The sequence below is a fragment of the Ambystoma mexicanum genome, chromosome 1q, assembly GCF_040938575.1.
Source record: "Ambystoma mexicanum isolate Mex_15411 chromosome 1q, UKY_AmexF1_1, whole genome shotgun sequence".
NCBI classification, from domain to species: domain Eukaryota; kingdom Metazoa; phylum Chordata; class Amphibia; order Caudata; family Ambystomatidae; genus Ambystoma; species Ambystoma mexicanum.
In genome coordinates, this window is record NC_090922.1 from 1,041,129,335 (window position 1) to 1,041,153,853 (window position 24,519).

Genomic DNA, 24,519 nt, shown 5'->3' on the forward strand with positions numbered 1-24,519 from the left:
CTCCCAGTTAAGGAAAGAATTACATTCAAGACTCTTACCGTAACTCAAATGCCTTAGCCTTTCTGCCCCCTCTTACCTATCCGAAACCATCAACAGAGACACTTCTGCACCCCCCAAAAGAGCACACCACGCTAACCGACTGCGCATCCCACCCATCAAAAAAGCCAAAGCAGGGGGTATAGGCTTCCCCCACCTAGCCCCGAAACTATGGAACGCCTTGCCCAACGCCCTTCAAGCTTTAACTCCTACGCTCCGCCCCTGTATTGACTGTAACTAAGTATGCATAACCAAACAGACCGCCTGTAATTAAGTTTGTTCACTGCATGTATCTGTCTGACTGTTATACTCACTGTAACCAGATATGTTCACTGTAACAGCGCCACAATGCCTCAGGGCTGCTGTGCGCTATATAAATGATAACAAATAAATAAATAAATAAATAAAAGAAGGAAACACAAGGAAACAGGGGGTATGGGAAATGGGACACAGGAAGGCAGAAGAGGAACATAGTCAGGAACAAAGAACAGAAAACAAGAACGTCAACTGCAGGTGCAGTGTTACCTGAAGCGTTCCAACGAGTATTTCATGCAACCACCATGTGCTGAAGTTAGGTTGGGCTTCCGTGTTCATGACGGTGCTGGAACTGAAAGGGTGGCCAATTTGAGTGTGGTCAAGGCACAACATTGTCCTGCCAAGATGGCCGTCTGAGGCAACACGGGAAGGCCAGACACCATGGTTTCCACGGACTGGAAGCCACTTTCATCTGTGCCATAAGAACCCAGGTAAGTGCGCCGTGTAGCCCATGACAGCATCTTCATGGGACACAACCAAGAGTGACAGATATTCTAGATGACTTGAGATGGGACGTTGACCATGAAGGTGACAAGATGCTGGTTCTGTAAGGTCTGTCAGCAGACTTTAATTCCTTCAGCAATATCATCCTGCTTACCAGACCTCAGAATATTGGATGTTAGGGATGATCATGAATGGGAATAAAATCTTTCTTTCAGGATGTCAGAATGAAGTCCTGATACCCTGTTTCACCCCAACATCTGGCAATTAGACGGTGGAATATCTTAGGGATAAGCCCTGTCAACACAATTTAAAACATGTTTAATCTTGCTGATCAAACTAATTAGATAATTTGATTTAAAGGTGTGAATTTATATCAATGATAATCAGCTGACCTTACAGTTTAGCCCAGTGTATGTGGATATAAGGAATAGTTTGTTAGTTGTCTTATGGCAATAAACAATTGAATGCAGAAAACTAAATTTAAAGATGCACCCAAACAAAGTCGAGATTTTAGAGGAGGATGAGCCTGCTGGTGCCTGCCCATTAGATCTGTAGTTCATGCAAGTGGGGCGTGAATCCAATCTTAATTTATAGCGAATAACTATGAAATCAAATCAATGAATGTCTGACCATGAGACATCATGTGTGCGCAATAGCTAAAAGGTCTTTTACTTCATGAACATTATAAATTGAGTATTTCCATATTTGTATTATTCTAGGTACAATTCAAGCAATCTTAGCTTTAGTTCTATCCCATTTGGAGTACAGCAATAGTATTTTTCTAGGGATGCCTAAATAGTTTATTACCAGCTCACCTACAGATTTTACAGAATGCAGCAGCCTGCCACTTTTTAAGACTGAAAATCTCAAGTCCATCTCTCCTGCTCAGAATGAAAATATACGAAGACCACTGAATTTTCAAAGCAAGGCATGGGTACTGAGTTCCCATACTAACTACAAAACATAATGTACTGCATTAATTTGTCATTTCTGAAGTTGAATGTTGCCAAACAATCTAGATTTAGCAACACTTGAATTATTGAATAAGATTCATCATCCAAAGGCAAGTGGCCAACCCACCATGGACGTTGTCCTTTCTAACTCTGATATTTTATGGTGGATCCTTATGTTCAGCATGTAAAGTTTAAAATAAATATTTGTATTTGAAGGAGATTCTGTTTTTTATTCAACTCCATCGTCCATCAATAAAAAGAGGATTATTTTCTAAAGGGCAAATGAGTAGCAACATCTTAGATCACCATCTTGCATTTTGATTTATTCTAAGGAAATGACATGCAAAACATATGTTGTAGCTGATACAACATAATAAAATGGGCCAATGTTAACTTTATTCTTATTTTAATTTTAAAGATGGTCACATGGTTAATTTGAATAAAAGCAGTGATTACCACTATTATATATTGTAATCCGTTGCATAATGTTATATTTCCTAGTTTAAATCACAGGAGTGACAAAGGGAGTCCTGCGTTGGGTTAATATTGATTCATTAATTAGAAACATTTGTTGTGTGTTTATTGCTTGTAGGTGGAAGAAGAAAATTAAAAAGAAGAACATTAAAAACACAGTAGATTTATTTTTAATAAGTAGTTTTTAAACATGGTTGTACAGAGTTACAAATAAAGAACCAAAACCAATATATATATATGTGATCATATATGTGTGACATTTCCCTTTCCAAAGAAAACATATTCTTTCCTGAGTTACTTAATTAATGTATTGATTGATTGTTATTTATATAGCGCTATGAACCCTCAAGCATCTGAGCGCTGTTTATTTCCCACGGTGTGTGGTGCTCATTTAGTGACTTCGGAAGGATGAAAGGCCGAGTTTGGCCCTGCAGGGATTCGAACCTGCATCAGCAGGCTCTGCACGGATATCAAAGCGAGTGCTCTACTCACTATGCTATCTGACTGTATTAATTGTCTACATATGTTTCGTACTGTGGGAGAATTTGAGAACCAACCACTCACATGTTTTTCTCTGGGGCTAAATGTTTACTCAATAACAATTTCTAAATAAAGGCAAATTCAAATTTTATCACATATTTCTGGTATTTAGTTCAAAAACTATGTTTGAAAAATAAATAAGAAAGAAAATGCATAGAAATGAAAGGAAAAACAAAGAAAACATTACTAGTGCTTGCTGTACATCAGTGAATATGACATTTTGCATTCATCTTAAAAATTAGCATCTCTTGAAAGCGTGTATTTATCCGTTGCATCTAATTTGAATGATTTGCAACCTGAGGAGCGATATCTGATTATAATTGCTCCAGTTATTAACATGATTTTGAAAATTATAGATAGTTACCCATAATACGATATTACCATATTACCATATATTTACTTACAAATAAAAATTTCATAAGTAAGCTAGTTGTTGAATGGTTCTGATTATTTCGTCTTTTGTATAATTGCTTGGTCCAATATTAGGGTTATTTGTACGATATTTGCCGGTGTTAGGCTTATGGAATCACATATGTCATATAATTATCTTTGTCTGTCTCTTCTCGCCTTCCCACTCACCTTTCGATGGTTGCCCTGGTATAAAAAATGTCTGTTCCTGCTTCTGTTTCCTTGTCCCATACGTCTATTACTTTGACCTCTTCCTCTGTTTGGTAGACTACGAGTAGATGGTCCTTCACCCATGTCTTCCCTCCCACTCCTATCCTCGCTTGTACTATACGAGCTGTCCCGAAATCTTACTCTCTGGTTTTTATTGTTAGGACTGGGAGGTTGGTACAGTGACTTGTTGCGATAGCCCTCTTTTATATAGGGAAATGTTTTCTCACGGTTCAAATTTGAGGGATCCTTCCTAAGTCTCAATTCTCTCAAATGTATTATTCTGCCTGAAATACTTAGTTTCATTTGTTGGGAAGATGGTTTCTTTTCTCAAGGATCCCACTGATGCCATTAAGAAATTTGAACATCTTGCTTTTGATCTCAATAAGAATTTGTTATTGGGGTTATATCTAGTATCACTATATAGCAGCAGTCCCCAACAAGCCACTCTAGAGGTATTGGAAGAAGCTCTCTGGAATAGAACAGATGGAGATGCAGTCCCTAATACATTCATCATGTGGTGTGTGGAGGTTGCGCTCACATACAATTATTTGGCATTTTTGGGGCCGTTTTACCACCAAATTGAGGGGACCGCAATGGGGGCCACAATGGTGTGGCGGATCTATATGTAGAGAGTTTCTAAAAAAACGTACAATATATGCAGATGGTAATACTTTTAAAGGCCAAATTAAACATTCGACCAGATACATAGATGACTTCTTGGTCATATGGGAAGGGACAGCTGTGTCTGCAGAGGAATTCTTTATTTGGTTTAATAATCAAAACCACCACCTTAAATTCACTAAAATCCAAAGTAATGACCAGACTAACCTTTTGGATATCACAATATACCATCAGGAAGGGCAATTGTTGGTTAAACTCTATCATAAACCAACAGACAAGAATTCATTACTGGCATATACTAGCCATCATATTGAACATCAATGGGATAATCTCCTGTTTTGGCAGGTTTTACGTTTAAAGAGGAACAGTAGCACTAAAGAATCTTTTGAGGAAGGGGCTTCCGTTCTCTCTAACAGACTACGAAAAAGAGGATATTCAAAGAAACTGGTCAAGAAGGTTGCCAAACTTGCTCATGAAAACCATAGAGATGCAAAACTGAAAAAAGACACCAGCATCCGCCTGGTATGCGTGTCCACTTTTACACATATGAATTTAAGAATAAGCAGTAATATCTGTAAACATTGGAAAATTCTGGAAGAAACAGAGACACAGCTCAAATGACTGATTGTTGCCTACTGCAAAAGCGCAAGCATTGGCAAACTCATCAGTAAAAGTCAGCTCCAACAAACAAGAAGGACTACTCCTACTGTACTCTCAACATAGGGTTTGCAGGGCATTGTTGGCCACCACTCTTGTGGGAAATGTGGCGTGTGCAAACTCACCAGCAAAAGCCAAATGATTGATATTGGATTAAATAAACCATTGAAGCAAAACTCATTTCAGAGAAACAGCATGGTTGGGAAGAGTTCCATTGGACCATAATTCAGAGTATTGAGGGATACGAACATAAAGCAAGAGAAGATAAACTCTTTAAAAGAGAAGAGGAACTTATCTTCCTTGCCAAGAGCAAATCAATAGGTCTCAACGAGGCCGTGGAATGGCACAAAATTAAATAATACCTCCCTAGGATCTTGATCGAGATAGGTGACATTGCTAGGAGTGTTTGCCTAACTACATCTGGTTACCTTTGTGATCCTGCAGGTGATGTAGGCTGGTATGGGGATGCCTACTCAGATGGCTACTCAGTTCTCTACCCGCATAAATAATTGACATTGTGCAGAACTTTACCAAAGCAAAAATGACCGCCAAGGTAAACTAGCGTAAAAGAGAAAACAGACATGTCGTTTTTATGGATACAGTGAATTAAATCCCTACACTGAGTATGTCACCTATCCAGAGACAGCATACCAATGAAGCAGTTCACTTTGGATTCATACCTAAGGTAGCAACTGCGTTTTTTGCATTTACACATTTAGGTTCACCACCACGTTGATAAGCTTTGATTTCTTGACGTGACTAGACACTTTGGGTGTTGGAGTTAGTCATTATTACTCTTTGAGCAATATACACAGTATACACAGTGCTTGTAGCGTGGTCATAACTAGGGGGTATGTTATAAGGCAGGCAAGGATACAGATCGCGCATGAGTAGCGCTAGTGACTATACTTGGTGTCTGTTCACCTAGGCATTTTACAAAGAGGAGGGCTGTGATATCTTCCACTGCATGCTGCCATTCATAATATTGCCATTCTGGAACATGGTACTCCTACTCCATACTTAGATCACAAGAGGGTCTGTAGGAAACCCTTACCGCCTTACTACGAGTTCCCTTTGCGGGACCCGTCCTTAACGGCTGGTTTTACCAGCCGTTAAAGTAGGGTGCCGCAAAGGGACCTCGGTGCTAATTACGGCACCGCAATTTGCGGTACCGTAATTAGCTCCTTCCCCATTCCCATTATGCCTTATGGGGGCAAAAATGGGAATGGGAAAGTGCCTTGGTGAATGGGGAATTACCGCCCCCGCTCATCTTGGAGTAGGGCGGTAATTCCACCATCCACCAAGGCCGACACGGTAAAATACTGGTGGCAACCATGGCGCTAATAGCGCCATGGTTACCGCCTACCGTGTAATGCGGCCCATTATCCTTTGGCTTTCCCTAGATTGTGAACACAGTGATTTTCTGTGGGAAGCTGGACATGGTCAACAGTAATATAAAAGTGGATTGAATAAAGTGAACATCATTCAGAATGTGGGACCTGGTGAGTGTATTTACCGAGTAATGGTCAAGAGTCTGTTTAGGCATTGTAAATGGTGCACATAGGGATGGTTTCTGATTGCACTTTATTGTGTATCGAAGTAATACCAGCGGTTATTGTTAAGAGAAACCGGCCCCCAAATCCCAGAGAAGTAATAACTTATTTATACCACTTGCTGGGGTGATTTAAGAGTAGTTAACCCCTTGAGGTAACCAACATATAGCATTAATGGCTATTTCTTTTGTTGTTTTACAGTGTGGGTATGAGGAGATGCTTAGAAATACAGAAAAACTAACCATTATGTTGGGGGTGAAAAATGTTTTGGGTACCATTAGTAGCTCAATTCAATAGTGACTATATGTGATGTTCCTGAGGAATGTTCTTCAATTAAATGATTCAAGAACAGAAACATGTTGAGTAGATTTTAGGTTACTAATAGTCTACAGTCCCTTTTTAGTATTCCCTTTTTGTATGTTATTTGTCTTCCTTTTCACATTTAGTATTGTATCTTTAGATGTGTATTATTTTTATCGGTGTATAGAGATTGTTTGACATTTTTGCCAAACCGTTTAGGATAGTCGAAGATACTTTAGCATTTTAATTGTCTCGTGCACTTTACCAAGTGTCATTTGATTTTTGTCACATTGTGCATTATTAGTTTCTGGTTGTTTGGGCTGCTGCACGTCCACATTGCAACACCCCGTTTTCCTGATCCGTTTTTCATTTTAAATAACGAATGAGAACATATTTTTGTGATAACCTTTTTTATGAATTGATGTTTTGTTGTTTGTGCCCTTACATTATATTTATTTCTGCAAGTAATCTCTATGATCAGTACATTTTCCTGTAAGATTTTTATTTATGTATTTGGAACAATAGGTTTGTCAAAACTGCATGTGTGCTCTTTTTTAATTCTTTTTTTTCAAATTATAGAGAAATGTCTAGCAATGTTTTTTTTTCTTTGAACTATGTGAGTCCCTTTCTTTAAAAAATGTTTATGTAATATTTGTAGTAAATGTTACTTTATTTGTCTTAATTAGTTAACATTGTTAGTCAATCCCAATGGGTTAAAACACGAAACACCTGATTCAGTTATGCAAGCCCCCAGTCGAGCGTCTGATGGACTTCAAGGCCCTGTATGTAATCCAGAGAGGGAGAGTGGCACCATTACCACGACGACACATTCAGGAAATATGCCCTCCGTATTCCTTGAGAGCCTGAGCTATTTTCAATCCCATAAAAATAAATTCTATACAAAAAACGGGCTGCCTTCTCTTTGTGCAAACGTCCTTTGTAACGGTCTCTATACAGGGCTATGAAAGACCACTGTGAAAACTCCTTGCCCTGCTAAATCCTTAGCTCCATAATGTGCAAACTGTCATTTGCTTAATGTATGTGTTGACTATTTCAGCGCCAAGAGACCACATTGATGACCTTTACAATTTCAGATAAAACAACAAAGCATTCCTTTTCGCTCCTGCTACACCACCCAGTGAGTGTTGGTAACTGGCAATTAAGTGCACCAGTCTTCCAGCAGATGCTGGCCATACTTCATTGCTCTTCTTCATTCATGTCTACACTCATTCATTATTAGCGTTGTCAATGTTTTCACTTGTATTTACTGAGATTACAACGCTCTTTCAAACCAAGATATGCATTATTTCATAAAAGGATGTCAATAAAATAAGCACACCGTTGACATAAAACAAATGTGTTTTTATTTGCAGGCTGGGATTTGGAAGTACAAGCTGTGCAATACATACACGTCCGCTCAGGCTTTGGGTATAACAGTGACCTCTCGGGCGGCCAACAACAATGTGCCCCCCATTACTGTAAAGGCCCACATGAATCAAGATACAACCGCTTACCCTAACCCCATGGTTGTGTACGCAGAGGTCAGCCAAGGGTTCCTACCTGTTGTTGGGGCAAATGTGACAGCCATTATTGATCCCGAAAAAGGAGACCCACTGATACTGAATCTTGCTGACAATGGATCAGGTAGGTTTACACTTTGACACATTTGCATGTATTAAGCGCTTTCACAAAAGCACTGAGCTAACAGAACTGGTACAATATTGAGGCTCAAAATGCTTGTGATCAAAATGAATGAGGATATAGATTTAAAGAGATGATATTTCAAATGACAACTACAAATTGAAAAAAAAGAAGAACGAGATAGAAGGGCAAGAGAAAGTGTGCTCCAGGAATTAGGTACCAGAAGGAAGAAAGAGTGGAAACTGGATGTAGCACAAGGGGAGACGGGAACTGTCAAAACGAACTGGGAGTGCGACCAGAGAGTTTGTTTGTTTGTTTAAAATGTATTAGGCGCGCCAGACCGGAGGGTATCAGGGCGCAAGCAGTAAGACGTCATACAGCTTAGTACACAGGTTACATTAGTTACAGAGGTATCAGAAAAAAACGAGTCTAGAAGTTATTCATTATATGTACAAACAGTAAACCGTAGTAGAGAAATACAGATAGTCTATATAAAGGAAGATATACAGTTATTTACAAGGGTACAGTTATTGCCCAAATTTAGTGAAGGTTTGGTCCATTATAAGTGAGGTAGGTAGTGAGTTCCACAGTTGAGCTGCTTTAACTGGGAAGCTGGTGCCCCCAATGGTGGATAGATTAAATCGAGGCACCTGTAGGCAGTTGGAATTTACTAGTCTCGTAGGTCTAGTATATGATTTCCTAGAGAATCTTTATATTAGATATTGTGGTGATTTATTGTTTAGGCATTTATGGATAAGGGATCCTGTTTTTAGTTTGATTTTCTCATGTGTAGATATCCACTTGTGCTTCCTTCTAGTATCAGAGATATGTTCTTTCCTGGAGATATTGAGTGTGTCTCTAATGGCATTATTTTGGAGTATCTGTAGTTTGTTAATAATGTATTTGTTAGCTCCAATGTATAGGGCGTTACAGTAGACTATTTTGGATATAATGAGGGCTCTGGCTAGGATCATACAGCTGTTAGATGAGAGGAATTGTTTACTGGCTCTAATTAATTTGCATCTATATGCTGTAGAGGAGGCTAGAGTGTTGACCTGTTTAGAGAATGAAGAGTGGAATCTAAGCAAAAACCTAATGTTTTTACTTCCTTGGCAACCTTAATTAGGTTCCCATCGATGATGAAGGATGAGTATTCCGTGCCAAGTCTAGTGAGAAGTTCTGTTTTGTCATCGTTCAGACAGAGGCCATGCGTGGCCATCCATGCCTGAACGATGCTGCAAATTCTATTCGCCAAAGCTAAATCTGTGCTATAGTCCCCAGTAAGTGGTAGGAGGATCTGGGTATCGTCTGCATAATTAGTGTAGGTGATACCCAGATGGAGCAAATCATCAAACCGGGGCTTGGTGAAAATATTATACAGGGTTGGAGAGACACATGAACCCTAGGGTACCCCGCAAATGATGGGGATACGGTCGGCAGCTGCAGATGGCGAGAAAACCCTCATGGTTCGGTCGCTAAGGAATTATTGTATCCACGCTATTGCCTCGCTTGAAAAGTGGGCAGCTGAGTCCAAGTGGCTACATAAAACGTTATGATCCACTAAGTCGAAAGCCGCCGACAGGTCAAGGAGGAGGAGTAATGCAGGTTTGCTTTTGTCTCTTAGTTTGTCTATTTGGGCTTTAAGATCGATGAGTGCAGTTTCTGTGCCATGTAATGGCCTGAAACCAGATTGACGGGAGCCTAATAGGTGGTTGATTTCTAGGAAGTTCTGGATTTGGATGTATGCGACTTTGTCTAAAACTTTCAACAGGAATGGCACGGTGGTTATAGGACTGTAGTTAGTTGGAATGGTCGGGTCTAGCGTTTGCTTCTTAAGGAGTGGGAGTACCCAGGATTCCTTAAGGTTGCTAGGCATCGTGCCGGATGTAAGAGAAGCATTGATAAGCTTGGTAATGAAGGGTGCTAGTTCTCCAGCGGCATCCTTAATAAGTTGTGCAGGGCATTGGTCACCCTTACGGTTGGATGGTTTAAGACCCAGTATGACTTTCTCGACCTCTGTAATGGAGACTTTGGGAAGGAGAGTACGGGAAGGAGAATGAAAGGAAATTAAAGCAGAAAGATAGGCCATGGCCAAGTCATGAAGACATTTAAAAACAATACAAATAAAGATAGGCAGGTTTACACATTGTACATATCCCATTCCTTATGCTAATTCAATTGCTGATACGGTATTTCAAAAAATGATGTACTCAATGAATGTTATGGGATTTGTACCAACTTATGTTAATAATATATTTAATGCATTGTATGCACACATGAATATAACAAAATTATGTTAACTACCATTGACAATATCGCACCTCTGAAACTTAGACAAAGTAAACCTAAATCTCACCTAAACAAATGGTTTACTCCTGAACTAAAGGATTTGCGACTACTCAAGAGGAGTTGCGAAACAGCATGGAGGCTTACCCCTTCAGAAGATCATAAAATGAAATTAACAGAAATCTCCTCCCATTATAAAAAAGAAATCTATTTGGCCAAACAAAACTCATTCAATATGCATATTGCCAATGCCAATTCAAGCATGCGAGAACTGTTCACCATCCTCAGGGAACTAGAGTCACCCATCCCCATTCCAGAAATATGCTCCAAAGATAAAACTTGGTGCTCCGATATCCAGCAAGCCTTATCAAACAAAATCTCCTTACTCCAAACAAAAATAGCCAAAAAGAAAGCCTCCCTTACACAGCCACCCAAGACTAACAACCCAACTATAGACCCTGCTCTAAAGGTACAGGACCCAGCTACACGATTTACGTTCTCTAAAACCTCCATCCTTGAGGTGGAAAAAGTCATCCTCTCTCTAAAGCCATCAAACTGTCAGGGTGATACCTGCCCGGTCCAGCTCATAAAAGATGCTGCTAGGGATCTTTCCCCGTTTATTGCAAAACTTGTGAACTCATTCACGTGCGGTACAGTGCCTACCAATCTAAAACAATCCTGGGTACTACCACTGCTTAAAAAGGAAACGCTAGACCCTCTCATACCTACGAACTACCGCCCCATTACGACAGTCCCCTTTCTGCTTAAGATTTTGGTTAAGATTGCCTATAATCAAATTCAAGGTTTTCTGGAACAACACAAACTCCTAGTAGAGCGCCAATCAGGATTCCGTCCTCAAAACGGCACAGAGACTGCCCTCAATGACCTGAAGGCACAAATAGACGAACTAAGAGATAAAGAAAAAAAATGGTTCTCCTCTTGCTGCTGGACCTTTCGGCAGCATTTGACCTCGTGGACCATGGGGTACTTTGCAGCCACTTAGACTCTGCTGCACATTTCTCCAGAGAGGCGATAACCTGGGTCAAATCCTTTCTCAGCGATAGGACCATGAGGGTATTCTCCCCATCAGCAGTGGCTGACCCAATCCCCATCCTGTGTGGGGTTCCTCAGGGTTTGTGTGTCTCCCCAACTCTGTACAACATATTTACCAAGACCCTTTTCGATGATCTGGACCTTCTCGGTATCACCTACACCAACTATGCAGATGATACCCAGATTCTCCTCCCACTTTCCGGGGATTATGGTAAGGATTTGGCCTTGGTAAACAGCGTGTATGTCATCGTCCAGGCATGGATGGCAACCCACGGTCTATGCCTGAACGATGATAAAACAGAGCTTATCATCCTGGGGACGCACTCTAACCTTAAAAAACTTAGCCAGGACTACACCTCATTTGAAATTGATGGCAATATCATCAGGGTGTCTAAAGATGTGAAAACACTTGGATTCTATCTGGATGCCACCCTTTCTTTCGACAAACAGGTGAAGTCCTTGGCATCGGCTACCGCTTACACCTGTAAGCTTATCAGAGCAGGCAAGCACTTTCTCTCTGACAACAACTGCCTCATCTTAGCGAGAGCACTAATCCTCTCGAGGCTCGACAATTGTAATGCCCTCTACATTGGAGCGAATAAATCCATCACCCACTGACTTCAAATTCTACAAAACAACTCCCTGCAAGCCGCCCTTGGTATCTCTAAAAGATCGCATATTTCAAAGATCAGACGCCAAAATAACTGGCTGTCCACCCGAAACAAAATCCACCTAAAAGTTGCGTCCTCGGTTCACAAAGCCCTAAACAATGCCGCTCCGAGCTATCTCACCAATAAATTCATAAAAATAACCCATACGCGCCCAGCTAGAACCGCAAATGCCAATAGCCTCATCAATCCAAAATTTAGGCTAACTAAGGCGGGGGGTAGTAGCTTCCAGGTTCAAGCAGCCCAATTATGGAACTCACTGCCAAACCCTCTACGTGAGGAACAGCCCTTTCTGAAATTCAGAACCAACTACATCAACCTGTTGAGGTCTGCCAATGATTAGCCCATTGGTGGACAATTATCCCCAGGCAACCCTAGTATTTACATTTCACTACCCTGCTCTTTTGATCCTATGGACCTCCTCACTCTGCCCACATGGTCATGGTACATATACTGTCCCTACTATACTTTGTAACCATCTCTGCCTTTTGTAAATTATAATTGCCTACTACCTGTGATATCTGTATTTGTATCCTGTACTTTGTATGTAACCGATGCTACCCTGTAACTTAAGCTTTGCATTTTCTTTACTGTTGCGCCCGGTTACCTTCGGGTCTGCCGCGCATTATAATTGAATAAAACAAACAAACAAACAAACATTCTTTTCTAGGATGAAAGAATGCACTCAGAATGTATAATGCATGGTATTATAGATCCCCCAGAACCCAATGCAATCCAACCCACAACTATGAAAGGATTCCTGCATGGACAAATTAAGGACTCGCCCCACCATTTTTCTAGGCTACTACCATGCACATCTTTAGTTTTGCAGGTTTTTCGGACCTATGCCCCACACAGTACAACAACCTGTTGGAATTCCACAGAATTTACTTGGTTTCTGAGGAACCTAGATACTAATTTGCATTCAAAGTATTTCGTGGTGAGCTGGTGATCACCCAGTGAATATGTAAGAGCAGAATTCAGCTCTCGTGCCTCAATTTAGGAAACGTATAAAGTCACATCTTTGACAGTAGACATTGGGCCTCATTATGACCCTGACGGTCCAGAAAGAACGGTGGTGGTAAATCCACCACCACCGTTCTTTCCGGACCGGCTGATTAAGAGTCCTGCAGGCGGGAGGTGTCACTCCCTCCAGGTCTGACCTGGCGGGTTTAACACCACCCGCCTGCAGGCGGACATGGAAACACCGGCACCATTACATCATGGTGCCGGTGTTTACACTTCCCCATTCCCATGGAGTCCTCTGTGACTCCATGGGAATGGGGATTAACAGAATTCTGCCTCCGGAATTACCGGGTCACCGGGGTTGTAATGCCCCGGTGATTCCGGCAATCACAGAGGCGGAATGGTAATACGAGTCATTGTTGATGTGCCAGCCTTTCATTGGCAGTTTCCCATCTGTAAAATTGCTTTCCAAGTTCTTTACCCATTAGCCACTGCAGACACTTCTAGGCAGCGGCAAGCACATGTAATGCTAAATGTGGTAAGAACATGTATGCAAAATTCTTATCACTGGGGACCCAGTGCCTGTTAAGATTGTCTCTATCTGTTAGACACACTCAGCCACTTCACAGCTCATTGTTGTAGGACTTTACCTGTACCATATGCATTCCGTCATTCCTTTGCATGTGTGAATTTTGTGCTATGAGCATCTTTAAAGGATAAAGGCCTTCAAGGGACAACATGACATATTTAATGATGTTGATGATCACAGTACCGGAAGAACAGGCCTTAATGAGCCAGTTCACATGACAAGACCAACCTTCAGAAAATATGGATTTTTAAAAATGTCGAAGGGGTTAGTGGGAAATGATTCTCTCTTACCACACGCTGGCCATGAAGAGGCAGTTGAAGAACCCATTTAATCCAGAAGAGTATCTGAAAACTATTTTAGCCCGAGAAACAAAGTCCACAGAGTTGGAATCATCAGTATAAAAGTGTCAGACTCAAACCAAAGGATAACATGATGGCTGAAAAAGGAATAGTAGAGTACTTGGAACTAAGCCATAAAGAAGTCCACAGAGTAAAGGTAGAAGATGATTCACCAGCTCAGACCACAGAATAGGAGCAGTTATAAAGGTAGGAAGAGAACCAAGAAAGCGCAGAACAGGAAAGGACAAAGGTAGCAATGGAAGTACCGGGAGTAGGGTGGTGATTCATGACAAAAACACAGATACATTCAGAAGAAAACGAAGGGATGATTTCCTAATGTGGTAAGTGGAAATTAGTGGTGAGTCAGAAATTTGTTGCACATAAAGGAGCAGCTTTAATGCAATGGATAGGGTGAAAATCAGTGGAGGTAGGAGTGAATTACAATCAAGGCAAAGGCAGAGATGGGAGAAAGCAGCTAGCTTGAGGAGCTCAGAACGAAATAGAAATGAGAGATGTATGATAATTCTAAGGAAGAAATTGATTAAGGGCCGTTTTCTTGAGGATATGAAGAATAGTAGCATGCTACAATGAAAGGGAGAAATACTGCAAGAGAAACAGGAATTAAAGAAAGAGGTGCAGTGGGGAGCAGGCAAAGTAGCACAGGCAAGCTACGTGCAGATGAAGATGCAGGTGGGTTAGAGCTTTAGTCTGAATAGGAGGGCCTGTATTGTGAGGGGGCACATGAGGAATGAGAGGTGAAAGAAGTAGAGGGGAGTAAGGGAGATAGAGATGATGGAGAAGTAGCACTAAAGGACAACTCCGTTAATCGATATTTGAGGTGAAATGTGAAGCAAATTCAAGAGCCATGACCTGAACTCAGGGTGCCTGAAAATGATTTAGGAGGATGAATAGATGGCAAATGTGAGGGGACAGGAAGGTGTGAGTGATTGATGTTGACCTCTTTGCCATGGAGAAAGTCCAGATGATCATCACCTAAGGAAGCCATTTAGATGAAACTACTTGGAAAAATGTAATAAAGGAGCTGAAGGGGAACATTTATGCAAATTAATGAGGTTCTATTTGGAGCAGAGCAAGCACTCCTTGGATGAGTGTCGAAATTAAAAGGCCAGGCCTCCAAGCTTATTTTTCCGGAGGTGCATTCAGCCTCAATTCCAATGCTGCACAACATTGTGACCAATGTTGGGGAGGATGTGCTGACATTGCAATGCTGCTTCACAAGTGTGGTTCTTCCCCAAACTGGTGTTCTACCGGGAAATAGTGTTAGAGTGCCTTTGAGGTGCTGGGGATCAGTTTTCCATTGAGTTATTGATCAGAAGGATCCCTTCACTATGATCCACAATGGAGAGGCTGGTTGCCATAATGCGCTGTCCGGTGATCTAGTACAATACATGACTGACTAACCCTTTCACTGCCAGGACTACGGGACTATATTGCTTTCCTATGCAAATAAGGATATACTCAGCAGACATCAATGTTCAGGCATACTCACTCAGGCGAAGTTGGGGTGTATGGCAAACGATAGGCATTTTGTATGTGAGGGCTCTAAACATATTTGTCTTGGATTTATAGAGATCAAATAATGACACAGATGAGAAAGAAGGGGTGAAATTGATCAGAAGCATCAATGTGGGTTGTTGTATTTCTCTCAACTAGGAATTTAAACTTCTGTCATGGAATTATGCAGGTTTGTGTAAATGCTGACCTGTTTCATGTTTAATCTGACCAGAGTTAGAGAGAGAAGTGACTGAGGAAATAATTTAGGAGCTGTCGTCATCTATGGATACATAATGTTTATTCTTGTATGCTTCTCCTTTGAAAATACCAGCAAAATGCAATTTGATATACATGTTCAGAGGTGCTTTAACGGTATACTTATAATCGTCATATTATTAAAACAACACGTCATATTTATAACAACTTATATGCATATGATCAAAATTAAATACATGTATTTGTCCCAAAAGGTGCTGATATTGCGAAGAACGATGGCATCTATTCGAGATTTTTTACAGAGTTCAAGGCAAATGGCAGATACAGCTTAAGAGTGCGTGTCCAAGGGAAGGATAAGACTACAAAACTTGGACTTAGAATGCAAAGAAGTCAAGCTTTGTATGTGCCTGGATATATAGAAAACGGTAAGAAGCAACACTGTCCTGAACTGAAAGACATATGGTACACAAAGTGATATGTTGAGAGAAATTTGGTTGCCATCCTTTTTTATTAATGCTACCAATCTGTAAACACTCTTATAAATGAGTACAGTGTCTTTTTCTGAATAGAGGTACAATTCTGGCTAAACTAAATGGCTGTAGTTTGTAATAGCACTCAAGTCTTGTGTAGCGATCGGGAGACTTGGCTTTTTTAATGATGCATTGTCTGTCACGTAACATAGATTAGCATAGGACTAGATGTGGCGCTGCAGCCATTTTCCCAACTCTTAAGACACCAGGAGAAATGTATCAATATTAATGAACATATATTTCTTTATTTGTTTTGTTTTACACTAGACTGCAAGGTTGTCCTATCTTCAACGCACATATGCAACATGGAAAGGCTTAGAAGGGTAAAGGAGGATCTGAGGGAGTGGAGATTCACAAACATTTAAAGCTAAGTTCTGAATCCGCCTGCCACAGCAAGCCATAGTAGCTGGCAAAGGAGAGCTGGGGAGTGGAAATAAGGACATTTCACACCTAGGTCATGTGGCCATATTACATAACCTCATTAAGAGGGGAGGAGATGGTCAGAAAGGGTGAGAGAAGGTGAGAACATTGGCCACTATGCCTTCAGCTCCTAACAAGGCGGTGGAGAGTGTAAGGGATGGGGAGCAAAAATAGGATGTGTATGCAGTTATAGTACATAGAACATTTGCAAACTTGTAACTTAACAGAAACATCAATATGTGACTTTGAAGGGCCAGGCGAGTACAGGGTTAATACAGGGACAGCTGGAGAAACAATAGACCTTGCCATAATAGTGGGGCTAGAAGCAAAGTTTATGAGGTGGTCCACTAAAGTCTAAGTAGGCTATGGTCTCAAGACGCTTCTCTTCTGTCCAATGGTTTAAAGTAATGTGAGGTCTTACAATGACTGGGCTCCTCTGTAGATTAGTACCTTAGAGTTTGGGATTGTTGAGGGTTGCTCAGTCATTTTACCTAAAAATAAATGTAGGGCAGTGGCTGAGCTGGCAAACAGGTGATGCCCTTTGTCGCTCACCCTGTAGAGGCATCCAGGGAAACACCAACAAGGGGTGAATGCAGTGTCACCTTTTATTGTATGGATTGATGTTGGTATCAGCCCATACTTCAGCAGGAGTGGTGTGCCGCCGATGATCTCTGCCTTAATGCCAGTAAGACCAAGATTCTCCTCATCGGCACAGTCGCTCCCTCCTTTCCTGTCACTCTCTGGTCAGCCTCTCTTGGCCCTCTTCCTGCTCCCACCTGCGATGCTAAAAACCTTTGGGTCATCTTTGACTCCACAATCTTCTTCTCTCCTCACATCTCTGACGTCTCTAAGAAGTCACACTACCAGCTGCACCTCCTCAGAGGTATTCTTCCTTTCCTCTCTTTCCCCCAGAAGCTCACTGTCTCCAGAGCTCTGGTTCTCTCTAGGCTGGACTATTGCAACAGCCTCTTTCTAAATCCACCTGCCTCTACTCTCCGCCCCCTGTAGCTCATCCAGAACATGAGTGCAAGACTTGTCCTTGGCCTCAAGCCCAGGGATCGTATCTCTCCAGGACTGAAATCTCTGCACTGGCTCTCAGTATCTGTGAGGATTAAGTTTAAAACCCTCTGCATTGTCCAGAAGGCCTTCTGGGGCCTGGGGTTTCAATACCTTCAACTCTCTCTTCCTAAATATCTTCCTTCTCTAGCTCATCGCTCATCCGCCTCCAACTCTCTCAGGGTCAGTGCTTCTCCAAGCAAGGAGTTGGTGGTAGATCTATTTCTTCGGCTTGGGCCTCCCTCTGGAACAGCCTCCCTGCCTCCCTGAAACTTGAGGAGAACCATCTCCGGTTCCAGAAGCACCTCAAACCCTTCCTCTTTGCTTCTGCTTTCTCTCCTCTGCTCCCCCTGCTGAATTCCTGGCTGGATCTGTACTGGTTACCTAGCCACCCTCTGATCTCGGGCCTAGGTCGCCCACCAATTACACACCTGCACTGCCTCTCTGACATCCCACACTTGGTGACTGTTTTCTGTATCCCTACAGTCCCCCACCAGCACTTGTCACCCGACGTCTGCACTTACCCCTGCACTTTCCACCAGCTGGCCCTACTTCTCCTATTGTTTTTTTATTCTATTACCCCTTGTACTGCACTGTCCCCACACCCCATCTGCACTTCTCTGCCACCCTCTTCCCCAGCACTTGCGCGATCTGAATGACACATGGCCTAGTAGGATCGCTGTCTGTCTTTCCTCTGTTCACACTCCCTTGCTGCGTCGCACATTGAAACACTTGTGTATAAGCGCATTATAAATGCCATATATCATATCATACCTGGACCTGAGAGGCTCCAGCAGGGAAGTGGGGGTAACCTGCACACGTACTGGCCAGCCAGCATACCAAGTGATGTGACATGGTATAATCTGAGGTGTGATCAACATATGGTTCCTTATTGGTGCTCTGGCATTGTCAACAGCCCCAGCTCCAGCTGCTTGGTTTAACGTTCACAAAGAGGGAAGTTGCTGTCATAATGCAGGCTGTCTTCTGTGGATTGTTGAAGATCCAGTCTCCTGTTGCCAGACATGACAAGGTCCTCCACAGCACGCTGTGGTGCGGTACATACTATGGTGCAATGTGCAAGTAGTTCTTCTGGGATATTATTGCTGTTGGTTCTAGACTTTGTTGTAGCTCCTGCATCTGGGGTGCACCACAGGGAAGAGCACTGGGCGCGTGCATTAAGTGTTTTACAACAGGACCAAACTGTACTTTTATAGAAATCCCCACCCTTCCTAAACTCAATATTAACCAAGTGTTGTGCTTTCCGTTAAACTAGATAATGTCCTATGGATTATCAGTCGTTCTTTGTCTGAAATTGTCCATTATATACATGCCTAAAGTACCAACATTTTATTTTACCTTGGAGTTCAGTGGCAATAGATGGGCACGAGGCTACACGTCTGGTACATTTATAAATTATCCAATTCTGAAATGACTTGCAATATCTTTTTTTACATGTATTTCTTCCATATCCAAATCGTGGGTATTTTTTCTTTTACACCACCATGTTGTAATGCTTTCACATTGATTTTATTATTTAGTATTTCCATCTATGTCTCTTCTTTTTAGGACTGTACCATTTTTACAATGTTATCTTTCCTTACCCTGGGGCTCATTTTGGTTTGTGTTGGTGGACTTTTCTTGATATGACCACTATTAGGGTCATGTGTCCGCTCGTCAGGGGCAGAATATCCCCATACTAAATGTGCCCATGCTGTGTTGATATGATATATGATATGATATGATATGGCATTTATAACGCGCTTGTACACAAGTGTTTCTAGTTGCTGAACACAAGCTTGCTGCAAGATGAAGTGGTGCATTGCGTCAGAAGTCACAACTTGCAAACTGGGCTTTGGATTTCAATTGTGTGGGCTGTGATAAAGATGTTCAAATTCATGATGTATTTTCATTGAGGCCAAAAAGATAAGCTCTGCATAGCTTAAAACACCATAATGTAAGGTTTTGATAGAACTTGTATAGTGTTTAGAGCTCAGCGGCTAAATGAGAGACTCGTCAGTCTTGCCCGTGGGACTCGGGTTTCTTGGTTCCAGTGCTAGACTCTAGTCATGTGTAGGAATGTCTCAAAAGATAGTGGAGCAGCTGAGGTAGGGTCTTGATAGATGCCACCAGGAATGTCTGGGTGCACCATGGCTAAATATTCCACATAAAATACCTGCAATAGTGTCAGGCTCTCTGGGAACGTCTAAAGGGTCTCTTCTAAAGAGGGTGATTTTCCTCCTGGAATTATGGCCACCATGTAAGAAACAAACACAAGAAGCAAGAGGTTCAGGTGAAAAGGTGGGATGCAGACCGCTTGGGAATCCAGGCTTTGGGAGCAAAGAAACACAATAGGTTAGACAGAGTCTAGGTACTCCCGTTATCCCCTTACTTCCTCCCCTCAAACACCTTGTCCTACCTGAAGTCTGTGGATGGAGGTTGCAACTAGGAATCAGAAATCCCATCTTTTGTAACACATTCCATTGAACAGACAGCCGCCTGTCGTCATGGAGCCTGCGGGTCGTGCAGTTAGTAGTTAATAAGAGTCTGCGGAGACAGAGGCAGGAGGGTGCAACACTAAAGGAGTAATCCAGGAAGTGCATTGGAAAGTGCACAGACTGTTGAACTGGCCATGCTGCTCAAGTCATCTTGTGCTTTGCTATTGTTTTCTACTGCTTTTCTACTGCTGTGGAGGAGATCAGAGGCAGTCAGCAAGAGGAAGCCTTGTGTGCCGTGAAACGCAAACTTACGTTATCAGACCCGTGTCAGCTACCTGAGAGCCCCCGGACAAAGACCCAACTTTCTATTTAATCCTGGTGCACGCGCATCCTGCGCACGCATCCAGGAAGTGCATTGGAAAGTGCACAGACTGTTGGGCTGGCCGTGCTGCTCAAGTCATCTTGTGCTTTTCTACTGCCCTGGAGGAGATCAGAGGCAGTCAGCAAGAGGAAGTCTTGTGTGCCGTGAAACGCGGACCGTTTGCGCTTCAAGTAATTGTTAGACTAAGAGCTTGTGCTGCTTTACACTGTCTGTTAGGCTGTCTGTTTGTTAGGCGGTACGGTTGTACTGCTGTACGAGTACTACGTACTACGTGCTGAACGAACCTTTTTTTTCTTTCTTTCAATAGAACTTACGTTATCAGACCCGTGTCAGCTTCCCGAGAGCCCCCATCCCCGGACAGAGACCCAACCTTCTATTTAATTCTGGTGCATGCATCCTGCGCGTGCATCCAGTAAGTGCATTGGAAAGTGCACAGACTGTTGGACTGTTCGACGGGGCGCGGGCCGGGTCGGGCCAGGTACTCTATTAGTACTGTTTACTGCTAATTCATTTTTCATGTGGATAGATCTCACTGTGGTTATAGTTTGAGCTTCATATTTTAATAACTGGATTTTGAGAAACATCTATTTAGGCGCGGCTGCCTGAAATATAGGTGTGGGCATTTTTCTTTCGACTGCGGTTTATATTCCGTAGCATTTTGTTGTTAAGATGGTGAATGGGCTTCATAGTGGTCGGAAGATACATGATGTGCCGAGTGGACAGATGAATGATCCATTAGAAGTTCACATTGAGTCGGCTTGTGTTAGTGTGTTGGATACAAATGAAATGGAAGTTTCTCAGGGAGCTGGTACGTCGATTTGTGACGAAAAGCAATATGGTGTAGGTCTGCCAAAATCGAAACATGATGATGCCATGATTTAAATGTTAAATGTTAAATGTTAAAGGTATTTGTACCACGCACCGTCACCAACGGTGAAGAAATTCACAATGCACAGGATGTTGATGTGATGATAAAGTAGGCGGAGCTTATAGCATTGCAGACTTTTAATATGGTTTATAGTGAAAATGTTGAAAACAAAAATGTCGAAAAAAATAATGTAGAAAAAAAAATATCGAATGTTTTTTTTTTTAATGGGGGGGTTCCCCCCAATCCCCTGTTTATTATTTATAGCTAAACCCAAAAAAACATACAAATAAAAAAAAACACATTCGATTTTTTCTTTAGACATTTTTTTTTCGCCATTTTTGTTTTCGACTTTTTGCAGTCAACATTATAACTGCACACCTTTTAATATGAAGGATATGAATCAAGATGAGCATAATACTGTTATGATTGACGACCCTGAAGTTCTTGATCATGGGGAATTATTATCTAAAATGGGTGTTACTACTACAAACCCTAGAATCTCTGATCTCTCAATGATTGCACTGGCTATCAAGGCTTTATTAGAGAAGCAAATGCGATTTTCGCTGGGCCCTTCGACCCCGGTCAAGCAAAACAGATATTCTATTGAGGATGTGCATATGTTTACCAAATTGCCAGTTATGCCTTAAAAATCAATCAGGGAAGGGTGGTTTCCCTTCTGAAACTGGCAGTTATCTCAAATGTAATGATACCATGCAGGATTTTCAGAATCTAGAATCCAGCTCACCATCCGAAATCCTAGGTAATGTGAATTCCTTGGGAACACGTACATTTTCTGAACCTGAAATACCTATGTTTCTACCTCCTTCAGAGCCGAGTACCTCTGAGCCAGATGCTGAGGCTGACCGAAATTTGTTGGAAACCTCAGCTTTAGGATCAGATTTTCCTGTGTTAACAAGGATTCTTAACTTGCTTGACAAGGGGCATGAACAGACCCACACCCAAATTGTGGTTGTAAATGGATGGTAATGGAGGTCTTAGTGAAAGTGAATAGGATGGAAGGACTTTTATTCACCTGTGATGAAGTTGCGGCATTATCGGCTGATAAAAGTAAGGTGAGCTTAGTTATGGCTGATAGAGGCTCTCAAACTCTAGCGGATCCTAGGATAGCTGGTAATACGATCAAATCGTTTGCTGAACTAGTGGCCTCAAATGATCATAAGGGTGACAGTGAATTGAGTCAGTCAAAGAACGACTTAGTCCAGATGGCTACAGCAAATGCGACTGCGATACAGCAGATACTGCAGGGACACATTTTTACTCAGCAAGGTGTCCTGGGAAAGATGGAATCGCCTCCCAAAATTACTCAGGAAGGATGTTTGATTTCCAACTACCAGACAGATAGCCCCTCAGCTCTCACCAATCTAATAGATTTGGATGATGCATTACAGAAAAATCATGGCCTAGATGAGCCGGCCATAGAGAATGTGGCTCAGGAACTGCCTCCTAAACCAGTGTTGACTAGGAAGCAAAAAAGATTGGTGGTTAGGGCCGAAAAACGTAGGGTACTTCAAGCGGAAACAGTAAGTGCAAATTAAAAAAAATTTAAAAAATGGTTTCTTGAAGTCATTAAAATGATTCTAAAAATCTAATTAGTGAAGAAGAGAATATTGATCTTCAACAGCTCAATCAAGAATCTAAATCTCTTTTGAATATTGACTTAGAAAAAACTGATTTGGTTCCGCGGGTGGTTCAAGGCAACCAACTAGGTATAACAACGAACAATGAACCACTGATGGACAAATCCCTGTGCTCGGTTAAACAAAAACAAACGGATCTATTGAATTTGTTTCCCACACTATGCATCAAGAAGGTGGCAAATAAAATTAAAGTGGCTGGTCCAAATAAGATCTCGAAAAGTGCAAACTCCAGCAAACTTAAATCAGTGGGGTCAAATGTCAAATTGGTCCATTCCGTTATAAATGGGACTAAGGAATGTGTGAAAAAATCTATTACTCAAGGAACGCATCTTAGTATTGTGGCTGCTGGTACCACTCCCGCACTGTTAGATGATGGGGGGGTAATGTAGAGGCACGCAAAACCAATTATTCAACAGATGACTCAATGGTAAGAGAGGCTAGAACTAATAACGATCAAAGGAAGTAGCAGATTGAGTCTGCGCCCGAGTCATATGTGGTGACCCTGACCCCTGAGATCCCATCGATAATGGGTGGGAACCAAGCTTTCATCCAACTCGAAAGTAAATCTAAATCGTTCTGCAATGCTGAAGGCATTCCAGGCAATCCCGGCGCTGAGAACAATTAGAACTGACAACATTGATTGGGTACGGTTATCCTCTAATAATCCGACTAGGATGATGTGTGGTTATCATTCACATATCATAATGAAAATGATATGGGAACAGCGAGAAGATTTTGAACTATTGGGTCTGCTTCCTTCTATATTTATCTCAGAAGAACAAGCCAAGACCTTTGTTGAAACACCACCGACAAAGGAGGAGGCACCGCTTGGTTTAATGCTTGATAATGTATCTCCACAATTTACTGAAGTTTTATTTAAGGAATTCATGAGTTTTGCGGCAGCCTTCTCAGGAATGACGGCTACAGGACTTGCCAATTCGACTCGGGTGCAGGTGAGGATTGAAAAGCAGTAGGATTCTGGGACTGGGCTGACCTTGATGTCATGGAATTCCTGTGGCAATTTGCGGTTATGGGCCAGCTATCTTGATGTATTGTCTCAACCAGGGATTTGTTTGATTCAGGAAACCATGTATCAAGGTGTTTTTCAGGTGGAGGGTTATGAGACCTACAATCAACCTGCCCAAAGGGGACTACAGGGACGCCCGTCTTGGGGCCTTGCCATTATGATTAACACAAACTTAAGGATTGAGTCCTCTTTGGTGTGTGCAGAGGATGCCCTCTTGGCAGTGGAACTCCGGCAACCAGGAAGTAATTATGGGAGTCTCTTAGTCATTCATTTTGTGGGATATTTTTATCCACGCATCCAAGCCCTACCTCAAAACTGTGCAGTACTGACATGGAAAACATCATGATGGCCAGAGCTTCC

The 24,519-nt window shown here is 41.9% G+C and overlaps 1 protein-coding gene across 1 annotated transcript in view; it reads left to right on the forward strand.

Moving 5' to 3' along the window:
* The window catches only part of LOC138560069 (calcium-activated chloride channel regulator 1-like), a 620,781-nt gene that overhangs the window by 552,530 nt on the left and 43,732 nt on the right, over positions 1–24,519 (forward strand). The window contains exons 11-12 of the mRNA XM_069642744.1: positions 7,885–8,155; positions 16,038–16,208. Coding sequence (XP_069498845.1) covers positions 7,885–8,155; positions 16,038–16,208 — 442 coding nt within the window. The remainder of the gene's footprint in view (positions 1–7,884; positions 8,156–16,037; positions 16,209–24,519) is intronic.